At 35.8% G+C, this 15,495-nt stretch overlaps 1 protein-coding gene across 1 annotated transcript; it reads right to left on the minus strand.

The window, feature by feature from the left end:
* Positions 1–323: 323 nt before the first annotated feature.
* LOC145610355 (cysteine-rich receptor-like protein kinase 15) lies at positions 324–13,629 on the minus strand. Its single transcript, XM_081665693.1, has 7 exons — positions 12,843–13,629; positions 11,733–11,849; positions 11,380–11,501; positions 10,952–11,162; positions 1,214–1,451; positions 950–1,100; positions 324–822 (listed from the first exon to the last, which is right to left on the minus strand). Exons 1-7 carry the CDS (start codon positions 13,627–13,629, stop codon positions 466–468), a joined length of 1,983 nt encoding a protein of 660 aa, XP_081521819.1. The 3' UTR covers positions 324–465.
* Positions 13,630–15,495: the final 1,866 nt, after the last annotated feature.

Raw genomic sequence — 15,495 nt, forward strand, 5'->3', positions numbered from 1 at the left:
TTTTCACTTTTTTGTTGTCAGTTTTCAAAATTATTATGATTTTAATAAGTCTAAATATTTTTTGATCCATTATGTAACATATGTAATGTACTTTTAAAAAACAAAAAACAGAAACCACAGCGATGCCAAACGGACCCTAAGTTCTCTGTTTTTATTTTTTTTTTATTTAATTTTTTTTAAATAAAAATAACTTTTTTATGAGCATTGAGTCAAATACTTAAATGTGGCTTAACTTGCTGGAAATTAACAGCGCGCATGCCCAAAAAGGTCTGCCAAAAACGTGTAGTCTGTATGCAATTATGCATTCTTAACTTACATGAGTATAAAGTTTAAATATGAGAAAGAATGAGAAATTATACAATAAATCCAACATTTGAATAGACAAAGTGAACTACATCATATCAATATCAAATATCACTTATTGTGTCTTCTTTAAGTATATATGTCTTCAATAGCCAGAGTAAATCACCTGGGAAGCATCTCACTAATGGTGATTTGATTTTGATCACATAATGGTTTTGACTCACTTGTATTGCTTGTTGATGTCGTTGATTGTACACTTAATCTTGACAAAAGAGATGATTCAGTACTACTACTATTGTAAAAATTTCGAGGGTGTGGAGGTGTTGGCATTGTGTTGCTGGATGTATCGTTGTTGAGCAAATGAACAACAGTTGACATGGTCGGTCTCCCATTTGTGTTCTCTTGTGCACACCATAAGCCTAGATGAATGCATCTCAACACTTCTACACTCGAGTAAGTATCCTTCAGTGTTGTGTCCATGAAATCGATGGGTTTTCCTTCTTTCAAACTTCTCCAAGCCTAATACACATTTAAATTGTAGCCATATTACGGCAAATTAATTTTTTGTTTATTTGAATACAATAAATTAAGTAAGGATTACTTTAAACATAGGAATTATATACAATTAACTCATGTTTATACTCACATAGGTCAAGAGATCTCCATCGCCATGTTTGTCGAATTTTGTACTAATCTTCTTGCCACTAACAATTTCCAAAACCAACACTCCAAAACTGTATACATCTGATTTTACAGAAAATTGCCCATGCATTGCATATTCCGGAGCCATATAACCACTACAAGAAAACATGTCATTTTACATGTACTTTTGTCTTTTGATTAATCTTAAGTTTAGTTAAAATCATTGAGGAAGACACAAAAAAAAGAGGCATAGATCAAAAAGTCTTACTACGTTCCAACAACTCTGCTCGTGTCATCAACTGTTTGTTCAACCTCGAAGATTCTAGCTAATCCAAAATCTGCAATTTTTGGGTTCATATTTGCATCGAGCAAAATATTTCCAGATTTTAGGTCACGATGAATGATTCTTGGCCGAGAGTCTTCATGAAGGTAAAGCAGCCCTCTAGCAATGCCCTTTATTATTTCATAGCGCAGAGACCAATTTAATTCTCCTTGCTTTCGGATATCTACAAAAAATATTGCGGATTAATATTTTTTTTTTGAAACAATTACAGATTAATTTTTATTATGTCCTTTTTAATTGAAAATATTAGGATCAAGCAATTAATGTGTCAACCATAAAGTAGGTATACACATTATTTGTGTACAATTGGCGATAGAACAACATTTTTTTAAAAATGAAAGTTAGGCTAATAATGATCTAGCGGATCAATTTTCACAAGAATTAATAAGCAATTACAAGGGAAACATAGTTAAAGTTGTTAACCTAGCTTATTTCTATAACTTGTAATCCTCAAGATCAATTTCCCTTTTGCATGCCTACGGATCACTACTACAAATCCCTTAGTTTTTGGACGCTATTGGCTCGACGCTGTGTATGGGGCGTCAATGTAAAAATATTTTTCCGCTAAATTTCGACGCTTTTATGTGTCGATTTAATATCTTGACGACAAAAAGCGTCAAAAAATTTGTATGAGTTGCACGTGACTCAAGGCAACCTAAAAACGGTGTATAAGGAAAAAAAACTTCAAAAAATCAAAACTGCCTTATAGATACCCTCTCTCTCTCTCTCTCTCTCTCTCTCTCTCTCTCTTAGTTCGTCATCTTTTGAATTTGCTCTTAGATCTCAGTTCATCATATTTCAAAATCGCTTGAAATTTAGCGAATTTGGGTGGAAGCCGTGATATAATCTCCTTTTCTCCTTGTTAAGTTCTTCGATTTAAGGTAATCTCATTATTTTCCTCATCAATTTCCATGCTTTTGTGCTAAATCACCGTTCAGATTTAATTAGATATATTTAATTGTTATGAAAAAAGCATTGAATTTGTAGTCATTGTCTAAATGTGTAGCAATAGTAAGCCATCGTATTGAAATCTAGGGTTTTTTGTATGTCGTATTGGGTGCAAGGGAATTTAGAATACATTTTTGGTTGTTGATTTTTGTCCGACTTAGATCAATTTTCATGTATTTTTACCAATTTTAGGTCTAATTGCAATTCTTTGAATTATACTTTGTGGGTGTTTCAAATTAAGGTTCTAATTGCTTAGCATTAATACATATATATCTCTTATTGTTCTTCTTCCTCCCTTAATCTCTGGTTTATGTTCTCAAATCTCTATGTTTGATACTTATCTGAGCTAATTCGTAGCATTTTGGTATTCTTAGGCAGGGCAAAAAGATATTAAGATTGAAAAGGGTAGAAAATAGCATTTGATTGTTGCAGAAATGTTCCAAGCTGCCTGATGTCAAGGATATAAGGCCTATCTAATTAATGAACTTTTGATTTTATTTTTGTGGGTTGGCCGAATCACCAGTATAATTCTTTGCGGAGAACAAGAATATTGCTAGATTTGACAATGTACGTTCTGAGCTCAATTTTTAAAGCATATACAGTACTGATTTTTTTCCCAATTTTTGTGATTTTTAATGAATATTTGACCTAAGACCCTTTTTAGATGTGGTTATGATCCTACTTGAACTATATGATTTTAATGATTAACTTGCTGATTTATATAACTTGTGTTACTGTACATAGGAGCTTGTTGTAATAGTTAGCTGATAGTACTGTTGTGAATTAGGGATAACACTATTTATTTCTAAGGGCAACGTGTTGGATTATAGTTATAGGTCCGGTATCTCTCAGATGGTGTTGAAGTTACATCTTTGCTCAGCTCCACCGTGCTTTCACTGTGATTATTTAACTGATAACGAGTCGTGAGTGAGTGTTCATGGTAATGCCATAATGAGATATGAATGGAAGTTGAGGTGTGTTGAAAGGTTGTAATGGAAAATAATGTGTGTGATATTATTGCTTACATCATGTTGTATTATTCGTCTGTTGCAGCCTGGGAAGTCCCTATACACTACTGTGAGTTGGTTGAAAATGCTCTTGATTCTTCAGAGTATATATCAGAGCTTCATGTCGTGCAGTGGAAGTTACAATGTAAGTGGTTTTAGCTATTGAATTATGACACAAATGTATGGAACACATCCATTAATCATGCTAAAAAGTTTGATATTTGATTATCTGGTTTTTATTCAGCATCTAATTTCGTGCCGTTTTTTGTTATTGAAGTGAAGAGATAGGAAAGAGTAAGTTCAATTCTATAATTGGTCTCATTGACAGGGAGCGAGTTGATCAGGAGTTATATGATGATTATGAGACAGCTAAAGCTCGTGAGGTACGTGGGCTTTTAGTGTTCCATCAAATGCAATTAGTAATCCAAGCATGTCTATTCCTATTTTGGTTTTGATCATGGTTTCTCTTGAGTTTTAAATTTACAAATTGATTTGGTCATATGGTTTTTATTCGTGAATTTTTATTTTACAAATTGTAGGTCTCTATGCCAGTAGCCCAGTATGGTTAGTGACTGATAATCTGATATCATGAGTTAAGTTAGGTTTTTGACTAGGAATATGTGGATCAGAATATTTAAATTTGATCTGACCTCTTTATTATTTGTTGTTCACATAGAAACGCCTGGCAAAGGAAGCTCGTGATGTGGAAATTCATGCAAAAAATGCAGCTTTGGGGAAGAAAGTTAAAGAGACTGCTGCAAAAGCTAGCAAAGACCGGGGTGAAGCCTCTTGTTTCAGGGTGATATGTAAGGTGATTTATATCTAAACCTTCTGTCTATTTGGTCTTTTTTTATTTTTTTTCTTTTTATTTTTATACTAAAAGCTCTTGCAGATTTTCTGCTATTTTTTAAAGTTCTTCTCCGCTTCTATGCTGATATAGTGTTTTCCACGTCATGTAGGACAATGGAAAAGGAATGCCGCATGATGAAATACCTAATATGTTTGGGAGAGGTGTGATTATTAATATGCTTGGAGTTTACTTATCTCCCTGCCTTTTCTTTGTTGTAAATATTTATTATTTCTTTATGCAGTTTTATCTGGAACAAAATATGGACTGAAAGAAACACGTGGGAAATTCGGATTAGGGGCTAAGATGATAAGTGTTGTCTTCAGCTAAAAGTTAAGCAGCTCTTTTGTTGTATGAGTTTTGTTGCACTAGATAGTAGCATTTGTGCCTTTTCTTTGATGTCAAGCTTACGTTCAAAGCTGTGTGATTTTTATGCTATAGAATTAGTGTTATCAGGCTAATGTAACTCATATAAAATTTATGTAGGCTTTGATTTGGTCCAAGATGAGCACTGGAATACCTATAGAGATATCATCAGCAATGAAAGGCAATAATTATGTATCATTCTGCTGGCTGGATATTGACATCCATCAGTATGATAGAAATTGCTGAATTTCTGGGTTTATGTTTCTATCTCCAAAGCTATATTGGTTTGCACTGTACATAATGGTACCAGTATGCTAATGGTTTGCTTCTAGGAATATTCCACAAATTCATATACATGAAATACGTGAAAATAAGGACTATTTCATTGAGGAAAATAATATTTAGCTCCCACCTGTTTCAGGATGATGCTCATATTAGAAGGCCAAGTAAGTTGGATTTGCTGTTGCTTGTAAATTGAATTCTGTTACTTTTGCATGTGCCACATACTAACTTGTGTTTTCATATGTTCAGTGAAGGATGAAGTCAAGGCTGCACTGGATTTTATTAATTGTGTATGGAAAATTTGGGTTTACCTTCGAGCTAAAACTTTCAACCGATAATTTTCTCATTTTCTTTGTACGTAGTAATTGCTATAGTCGGCATTAGTATATAGATTTCAATTAGTGATTCGGAATTTGTTCCACTACAACTAGTCATGACTGAATTCTAAGTTGAAATTATAATTGTTGTAATAGAAACTCATTACTATGAGATCTTGTATATATGCTATAATATATTTATATGCAATATAATAATTTCGGTATAATTTTGTTGTACTTCTTAATTTTTTTTTTTTTTTTTGTAATATATATTAGTATACTAGAAATCATTGTCAGTGAATGAAATATTTTATTTTAGTATTTTTGACATTTTTTTAAAAAGAATATGGACAAGATAAAGCGTCCCAAAATTAGAAAACGTGGACAAGAAAAAGCGTCGCCAAAATGTTAGACAACAAATGTATGAAAATTTGGACATAGAAAAGCGTCACCAATCCTAAGATTCTTGACAACAAAAAGCGTCGCCAAAGTTAAGAAAGTGCGCCAACTGTTGCATTTTGTGACGCTTCGTATAAAAATTTAGACATAATAAAGCGTCAAGATTCTCGACGCTTTTTGATGTCTAACAAAATTCTCGACTCACTTATTCTCGACGCTTTTTATAAGCGTCGAGAAAATTTTTTGCGACGCTTTTTAGTGTCGAAAATAAGGCTAAAAGCGTCTAAAAAGCACGCCTTTTGTAGTAGTGGATGTAATTAACATATTGGTACTAATTGAAGGAAATGTATTCCGTGAGTATTGCATTCCAATTACTGAGAATATATACAATTTACAAGCTAAAGTCTAGGCACTAATTATGCTATGAGATATACATCAAATATTCTAAGCTACAAAGGAGGAAACTAATTATATACAAAGTCAAAGATATATTATTAACTAATATATCTTAACACACCCCCATAGTCTAAGCAGGAAGAGGACGAACACTTAGACTATCCTTGAAATCTTCAAAGAGCACACGAGGAAGCCCCTTTGTAAAAATATCTGCGATTTGGTGCCTAGAAGGGACATGAAGAACACGGACCTCGCCGCGGGCAACCTTTTCCCGAACAAACAAAATGTCCATCTCTATGTGCTTTGTTCGTTGATGTTGCACCGGATTGCCAGAAAGATAAATAGCACTCACATTGTCACAATACACCAATGTTGCCTTTTTAATCGGACAATGTAGCTCTAAAAGTAGATTTCGAAGCCAGCACGACTCAAAAACCACATTAGCAACGCCCCTGTACTCCGCCTCAGCACTAGACTTAGATAGAGTAAGTTGTCGTTTCGAGGACCAAGAAATCAAATTGTCACCCAAATATACACAATTTCCAGATGTGGAGCGTCTAGTATCCGGACACCTGGCCCAATCAGCATCTGTATAAGAAACAAGAGATGAAATAGAAGACGGATACAGATGCAAACCATGATCAATAGTCCCCTGGATGTACCGAATAACCCGTTTGAGAGCAGCCATATGACTCTCTTTCGGATCATGCATATGTAAGCAAACCTGTTGGACCGCAAAAGATATATCTGGTCTAGTGAAAGTAAGGTATTGCAAGGCCCCTGCAAGACTACGATACAATGTAGGATCGGTACAAGGTGAACCTGTAGAACTGGCCTTCGGTTTTACCTCAACGGGTGTAGCCGAAGACTTGCAAGAAGTCATCCCTGCACGGTCAATAATCTCCTCCACATATTTGCGCTGTGACAAAAATAATCCACCCTTATGTCGTGTCACAGCTATGCCAAGAAAATAATTAAGGTGACCCAAGTCCTTCATAGCAAACTCCGAGCTAAGAAGGGACATAATAGAACGCCGCAGAGTATCAGAAGAAGCTGTGAGAATAATATCATCAACATATAACAGTAAATAAGCCACATTTTTCCCTTGACGATAAATAAACAAGGAATTGTCACTCCTACTATTAGTGAAACCAATAGAAGCAACAAAATCTGCAAATCTCTTATACCATGCCCGGGGTGCCTACTTAAGACCATATAAAGAGCCCCGCAATAAACACACATAATCAGGGTGCGTTTTATCACGGTATCCAAGAGGTTGATGCATATAAACTGTCTCCTGAAGCTCACCATGCAGAAAAGCGTTCTTAACATCAAGTTGATGTATCGACCAAGCTTTGGACAAAGCCAGGCTAAGAACAGTACGGATAGTAGCCGGTTTCACAACCGGACTAAAAGTCTCCCCACAATCAATGCCAACCTGTTGTGTTTTGCCATCACCTACAAGACGGGCTTTATGCCTCTCAAAAGAACCGTCAGATTTCACCTTGTGAGTAAAAATCCACATAGAACGAATAACATTAACATCAGGTGGACGGGGCACCAACTCCCACGTCTTATTTTTAATAAGAGCATTATATTCATCATCCATAACCATTTTCCAATTCGGGTCACGAAGAACAGAAACGGGGTTACGAGGGAGAGGGGATTTCGTAACATTAGAAACCATAGTGTTGAAATTTTTATATTTCGGATTTGGTTTAATTATCCCATTTTTGCTTCTCGTGATAATGGTAGAAGAAGGATTGGAAATTGGAAGTTGAATATGTGGGCTAAGGGGAGGAGGAGCACGTGGGCCAGCTGTGTGGGTAGGCTGCAAGTGGGCCGTGGCTGATTGAACAGGCCCACGGTCCACTAGCAACCTATTATGCCCAACAGTGGCTGGTATGCTAGAGGAAGGAGGAGAGTTGGGCGGGCTGCGGATTGGGCTTAGTGGAGGGGAATGAGGGCGCGGCCCAGAAGGAGAAGAGGGAGGAGAAGTTGGGCTCGTGGGTGCAGCTGGGCTTGTTTCTGTTTGGGCTAACGAAGCAGGCTGCCCCGAAGGAGTAGAGGAAGGAAGTTGCATTTGGTGAATGATAGATGGATGGAGCCCTTCATCCAAAAAATCATACGTGTGGGTAGAACGTGTATGCAACTTAGAAAAAGGGAAAATCGATTCATCAAACACAACATGTCTACTTATGAATATCTTATGAGTTGATAAATCATAACACTTGTAACCCCTATGATTAGGTGGAAACCCCAAGAAAACACAAGGTGTTGAACGAGCTTGAAGTTTATTAATAGTAGTAGACGGAAATAGAGGGTAACACATGAAACCAAAGACACGTAAATGTGAATAAGACGGCTTTCTTTGATATAGAACCTCTAAAGGAGATTTAGACTCTAGTAACTTACTTGGAATTATGTTATGGAGATAAGTGGTCATTTGTAACGCATGATGCCAAAAAGAAGGTGGTAAGGAGGCATGTTCTAGAAGGGTGCGAATAATATTATTCAATGATCTTATTTTCCTCTCGGCCTTCCCATTTTGTGATGATGTATGTGGACATGAAAGACGAAATGACATACCATTAGACTCACACATAGCCTAAAAAGGTCCATTATCATACTCTCTCCCATTGTCATATTGAAAAGTCTTAATAGGTCGTTCAAATTGGGTTTGAATTAATGCTTGAAATGCTAAGACTTTATAAAAAAAAAAAAAATTTCTTAGCTAAGGGAAAAGTCCACAAAAATTTCGAAATAATCATCCAAAATAAGCATATAATAACGATGTCCCGAAGAACTCAAAACGGGTGATGACCAAAGATCACTATGAACAATATCAAAAGGCATAGTAGTAGTAGAAATAGAAGAAACAAATGGCACTTTAACATGTTTTCCAAGTACACATGAATGACAAACACTAGAACTAGAGGAGTGAGTACATTCAATGCTTTTATTATTACTAAGAGTCTTTAAAATAGAAGCTCCCGGATGTCTCAATCTATCATGCCAAATAGAGGAAGCTAAGGCCGTGAAGGTTGATGGAGAAGAACGTGAGAAGGTGTTAGTGAGTGGATAAAGGTCCCCTTGGCTATCACATCTTATTATGGGCATCCCCGTCCGATAATCCTTCACAGAAAAACCATAAGGGTCAAACTCAACATACACACAGTTATCAGTGGTAAACCTACGAACAAAAATTAGATTTTTAATGAGTTTGGGGGCATGTAGGACATTAGAGAGAGACAAAGGAGGATTAGGGGATGGTAAAGTAGTATTTCCAAAACCACGAATTGGAATAGTATGACCACTACCAACAACAATACCATTATGATGATTGCTCAAATTAAAATAAGACGAGAGATTACTGTTGGTGGATGTCATATGAGAAGTAGCACCGGTATCCATGTACCACGAGGGATCGGGCTGCTGTAGAGACATGGTGTGGAAGGCCGACTCCAAATCCGTTGGAACATAAGGCTGAGAAGAGGCAGCATGCGCTTGATGGTGAGGCCGAGGACCAAGTAGGCCTTGCTGTTGCTGTCTGTTGGGCCCTTGAGGTCTGGCCCAACCTTGGGTTGAATATGGGCAAGGTGGAGCAGCCCATGGCCAAACCCAAGGTGGGTACTGCTGCTGCCAAGGGGGCATGGACGCCCACTGCTGCTGCTGGGAAGAACTGCGGCCACCACCAGAACCCTGACCACCACCGCCGGCGCCACCAGAACCCTGACCACCACCGGACCTAGAACTCCGACCACCGCCGTTGTTACCCTTCCGGTTTTGATTTTTTTTTTCTGATTTTTGCCATTGCCACGATAGTTACCCGAGCCATCCAAACCCGAGTCACCATCCCGAGTACTCGCCACCATGGCTGCCGCCGAGGATGAAGAAGAGGCCGTCTGTTTTGCCAAGCCCGCTTCCTCCAAAGTAAGCATCGAACGGGCTTGGTAAAACTGAGGCAGAGGGTTGCTTTGTCGAATCAAGGTTGCAACCCCCTTGTACGGTTCCGAGAGGCCGGAAACTAACTGAAGAACAAGCCGGTTGTTATCCACCGGTGCTCCAACATTCGCCAGTTGATCAGAGAGGCTCTTAAGCCTTTGACAATATGTCGAAGCATTGGGAAAGTCCTCCATTTGAGTGCTCGAAACTCATGTTCAAGGGCCACGGCTCGAGAATTTTGATTGTCCTGAAATACATCACGAAGTCGATTCCAAGCTTCCATAGCCGTGGAGTCAGGTTCTATAATAGTGTTCAATAGATCATGGGAAATGGTGGAATAGATCCACCCAAGAACAGCGACATCAATGGTCGCCCATTGCTCCTTCTCCTCATCAGTTGAAGGCGCAGCAACCTTCTTCTCAGGAGCAATGATGTGGTTTAGAAAACGGTGAGAACGAGCGTGGACTTTGAATAGCTCCGCCCATGTGGAGTAAAGCGAATTTTCCATCTCAAGAGTGATAGGGATCGCAGTTTTGATGTTGTTAACAGTCATGGCTGGGTTAATTTTGTTGTCCACCATGGCTGCCGGGAAAACAGAGGGAAGAAGAAAGCAGGGGAAAGAAGAAGAAAACAGAGGAAAGTTTGGGCGGAAACGCTAGGGTGCAGCGGAAGATTAACCCTAGTCTACTGATACCGTGAAGGAAATGTATTCCGTGAGTATTGCATTCCAATTACTGAGAATATATACAATTTACAAGCTAAAGTCTAGGCACTAATTATGCTATGAGATATACATCAAATATTCTAAGCTACAAAGGAGGAAACTAATTATATACCAAGTCAAAGATATATTATTAACTAATATATCTTAACACTAATTAAGCTACACAACTCTATATGTGTTCTTGTTTGTTTATTTTGCTTGAGGTATTCACTGCCATGCATGACACCCGAGCCTATAATCAAAGTTATGTTTATTGTTTTTCCCAAGCTTTATTAAATATTGGAACACTTGGTTCACACTAATCACACATTATATTTGACAATCAATTTTGATCTATCCTTAAAGAAATGTATGATCATGTATAATATTACAAAGTATTAGATTCATTAGCATTGTATTGTGAAAATAATAATAATACAAAAGTGAACTTACCAAATATGAAGTAGTTTAAACTTTTGTTGGGAACAAATTCATAAACAAGTAACTTCTCTTCTCCTGCCAAGCAAAATCCCAATAGTTTTACCAGATTTCTATGTTGAAGATTGGCAATTAAAACAACCTCATTCTTGAATTCTTCCACTCCTTGGCCTGATATCTTTGATAGTCTTTTAACTGCTATTTCTTGTCCATTTGCCAGAGTTCCCTATGAAATAGGAAATCATATACAAACTATCAATTAAGTATCACAAAAAAAAAAAAAAAAAAAAAAAAAAAAAAAAAAGAACAACATGATGATGTGATTAAAGTTTTCAAGAGATAATCAAATGTTTGAAATTCAATCTTAATGTAGATGATCGAGTTGAATAAAAACCACAAACTAATAGAAAGACTCTCAAGAATGTAAAATATGTATTGATTACCTTATAGACACTACCAAAGCCTCCTTTACCAAGTATTTGGTTATTCGAAAAGTTGTTCGTAGCAGCTTCAAGTGTCTTAAGATCGAACATTAAGGATTCCACAGTTGTCAAATCTCCAAGCACTATAACACCATATAACACAAAGCTCACTTATTTCATTACTACCACAAAGAAGTATTAGTATGTTTGTTACGACTCTAGGAATAAAGGAAGTTGAATGGAAATGAATAATAAGGAGAAAAGGTTATCATAATTTATTATATGAAATAGAAGATTAAGGAAGGATGGTAATGAATAGGTTAATTGATTAAATTTATTATGTGAATCAAAGAGTATATCAAACATGATCTTACCATTTTTAACATCGGGAGAAGAATACTTCTTTGCTTTCTTTCTAAAGAAACAAATGCCGGTAATTATAATTCCTAATACTGCTATTGGCACAATGACTGCAACCACTACTTTCTTTTCTGCAGATTAAGAAGCATAGTAAATGTAAATCATCAATGATTTAGCTTGAATTGGTTTAACATGGCAATCAAATCTTTGAAATGCTAGTGCTGGAAAAAGATTCTTTTTCATTTTCTGAATAATTAAATCAGTTTGACTTTTTTGCTTTATTCATGTACTTCTTTGGTCTCTCTTTGTTGTTCGTGGCTGACCGGTCAAACTTTTTGACTTTTTGCATTATTCATATATTTTCATTAATTAATTAATAGGAGTAAATAAAAATATAGTCATCATGTAAAATATTGCTAGATTTTTTCCTAAAAAAAAAAAAAAAAAAAAAAAAAAAAAAAAAATTTGCTAGATTCATCTCAATATATGATTTTAATAAAAATTTAATAATGTTAAATATTTAAAATTTTGTTAATGCATAATTATAAATCTTGATTCTGTCAAAAAAAAAAAAAAAAAAATTATAAATATTGATTGTCAAAATTAAATCTAAATTTCAAAAGAAGACTAACAAAAAGAGGAGGATGTACCAACTTTGACAAGATCCAAAGTAGTAATGATCATATAAAATTATTACGGAGTAATTAATTATAAAATTTCATAATATTAATATTACATACCTCATTGACTCTTTGTCTTTTTCTTGTAAGCTCTTATTCAAGATTGCTCTACACTACAAATATACATAAGGACTGCCACTTTACTTTTATTAACTTTATTCAACCCTTTTTTTGAGAACGATTAACTTTATTCAACCTAAAACTTAATAAAGTAAATTAAATGGGGCAAACAATAATTTGGAAAGGGAAGGAGGGAATTGAAAAAGTATTAACGGTCAATCAACAAATACACATGGTGTGTTAAGTTTGAGTGAATTAATTATTTTGAAACAAAAAGAGTAGATACAAAATAAATAAATAAATAAAAGAGTAGATCAAAACCGTATGAGCACTATAAGCCCTATACAATGGACTAGCTATAAATAAAATTAAAGAACTTCGTACCTCGATTTTTTGTCACAATATTTAATGGAGCCATGATCGTAGTTGAATTTAACGTATTGAAAAACTGATAAGTCTCGTACCTAAGAGTACAACTAGGCATCAGCATTATTCCTCCCAACTGACTCATTTGATTTAGTTGAGATCTAGCTGCACTGAAGCACTTGGTGCAATTCTCCGTTGATAAGTCGGGAGTACATTGAGCCATAGTGTACACATACTTACTCATCGGTGTAAACCATGCCTCATTCGTGTGGCACATGTTACCGGGTGTATTAGAAGCTGCGCTCGATGTTACTTCATTCAATGAGTTCCGGACCAATGTAATCCAATCTTTTACATCTTTTGTGACCGTATTATTATTGAATAATGCTTGCGAAGGGTCTTCTTGTAAAAGAGAAAAAAAGGATTGGTTAGAGTATTGAATCATGCAAGGTTCCTTCCATAATATTGCTTGTGTTGCCCTTGGACATTTAGTCTTTATTTGGTTACTTGCCATTTGAATGCATTCTTGACATTGATTGGGGTACAAATCACCTCGACACAAGGCAAGGCCGTAAACGGGATCTTGGTTGTCTAGACCTTGCTTGTGCTTAAGCAAACCATCTTTGGCACTCGAAACTTGAGACACCAAATTGGATAGAAGTTGATTGAAATTGGTTTCAAACGAGCTATTAAGGGCGTACAATGTTGAGCTAAAGCAATCGGAATTATTATAATTTACGGTTATTGGAAAGGAAGCAGTAGAGGTATCAAACAAAGATAGTATCATAAACAAGATAAGCAACATGGTGATGAGTTGAAAAAACACATTGAATCATCGTGAATTATGTTATTGTTCTTGGATATTTTCAATGAATTGATGTTGAATTTTCGAAGTATGCGTGCTCGCAAGTGGATGACCTTTCTTGCCAGCCAGCAAGTCGGTGGTGGGCCGTGGTGGCGGCGTGGCGCTAATCGAAAGTGTGGTCCTACTTTTGGAAGTTTGGCATTATTTAATGTCTAAAAGTTTAAAAAAGCGTTGATAAAGTCATCACCAGTATAGATTGTACTTCATCCGTTCTTTTTTATTTTAATCCCTTTTGCATGTACCCGGTGTACAGTATTTTTACTGTACATCGGACTGTTCGCACATGCAACCCATTAATTTTTTTTTTTTTTTATAAATTGCGAAATTTCAAAATCGCGGAATTTCATATACCTAGAAATCAAAAAAACGCAGATTAACAATGAAGGAGAGAGAAAGTGAGAAAACGCAGCTCTCGATCATCCATTGAGGAGAGAGAAAGTGAGAAAAAGGTGAGAAAACACACAAATTGCAAAAATCGATCATCAATTGAGGAGAAAAAAGGTGAGAAAACGTACAAATTGAAGAATTCGATCATCAAATAAGGACAAAGAAAGTGAGAAAACTTGCAAATTGTAGAATTCGATCATCAATTGAGGAGAGAGAAAGTGAAAAAACTCGCAAATTGGAGAATCAATTCGATCATCAATGGAGAATTCGACTTTCGATACAACAAATTGCAGCAATCTCATTCACGAATTGCTACAAAAACATAGGCAAATTGACACTTAATTTGAAATTTATTTAAATCGATCGATTATAGAAGAAGAAGAAGAAGAAGAAGAAGAAGAAGAAGAAGAAGAAGAAGAAACTACTTGTTTTGGAGATGAATTTGTACCAATATCCAACAATCCAGACAATGCAGATGAAGTAATTGAGAATGCAGAAGACGCAATTCATAATGCAGAAAATCAAGTGGATCCTGATAAATCAATTGATTCAAATTCTGAACAAACAACCAAATCAAAAGCAACTGAAGGTAATTTCTATAAACTTTTGAGACTGTATGAAAAAAGTAACCCTTTGAATGCATAAATGTTACCCTTTTCATGCATAAACGTGATCCTATTTATGAACAAATGTTACCCTCAGATTGTATAGAGAAAATTCAAAGTAACCCTTTGAATGCATAAATGTTACCCTTTTCATGCATAAATGTGACTCTATTTATGCACAAATGTTACCCTCCGATTGTGTAGAGAAAATTCAGATTATATGCAAAAAAATAACCCTTTGAATGCCTAAGTGTTACCTTTTTTTTTGCCTCCAATTTGAATGATATACTGCCTGTGGTTATTATCTGATATGTTTGTATTAAATAACAGACACAAATCCAATTGATGCTTCTGGTTTAGATCTTAGCGGATCATTTGTTGGTGTGGTAAGAGAAACTTTTGAAGAAATTTTGGAATTGTATGAAAAACATGATGCTACACTGGGGTTTTAATAAGAAAACATACAACTAGATTCAAACAACACACAAAAATAGTAACTGAGAAAAATTATGTGTGTTGTGCTGAGGGAAAGAGAAATTCAGGTCAGAAGAAAACAAAGTTAGTTGAAATGGTTGATGAAGAGGATAGATGTAAATGTAAATACAAGAAAGACAAGACAAGTAGCCATTACAAGATCGAATTGCAAGACATGCATAAGAGCAAAAGTGAATAAAGAAGGACAGTTTGAGGTGGTGGCTCATGTTATTCAGCATAACCACGAGCTAACAAAGTCACAGTGGCATTATTTGCATCGTTCTAAAAGAAAAATGACAGAGGAAAAAGCTGAAACAATCCAAACAATGAAATCTTCAGG

Source organism: Chenopodium album, chromosome 24 (genome assembly GCF_948465745.1).
Source record: "Chenopodium album chromosome 24, dcCheAlbu1.1, whole genome shotgun sequence".
Classification (NCBI taxonomy): Eukaryota; Viridiplantae; Streptophyta; class Magnoliopsida; order Caryophyllales; family Amaranthaceae; genus Chenopodium; species Chenopodium album.

What these genes read in the sequence shown, in the direction of transcription:
- LOC145610355 (XM_081665693.1), bottom strand. Translation starts at nt 13,629, where the DNA reads ATGTTGCTTATCTTGTTTATGATACTATCTTTGTTTGATACCTCTACT. An exon ending in AGCAGAGTTGTTGGAACGTA is followed by an intron (nt 1,101 to 1,213) that starts GTAAGACTTTTT and finishes GTTTTCTTGTAG; the next exon opens with TGGTTATATGGCTCCGGAAT. An exon ending in ATGGAGATCTCTTGACCTAT is followed by an intron (nt 823 to 949) that starts GTGAGTATAAAC and finishes AATGTGTATTAG; the next exon opens with GCTTGGAGAAGTTTGAAAGA.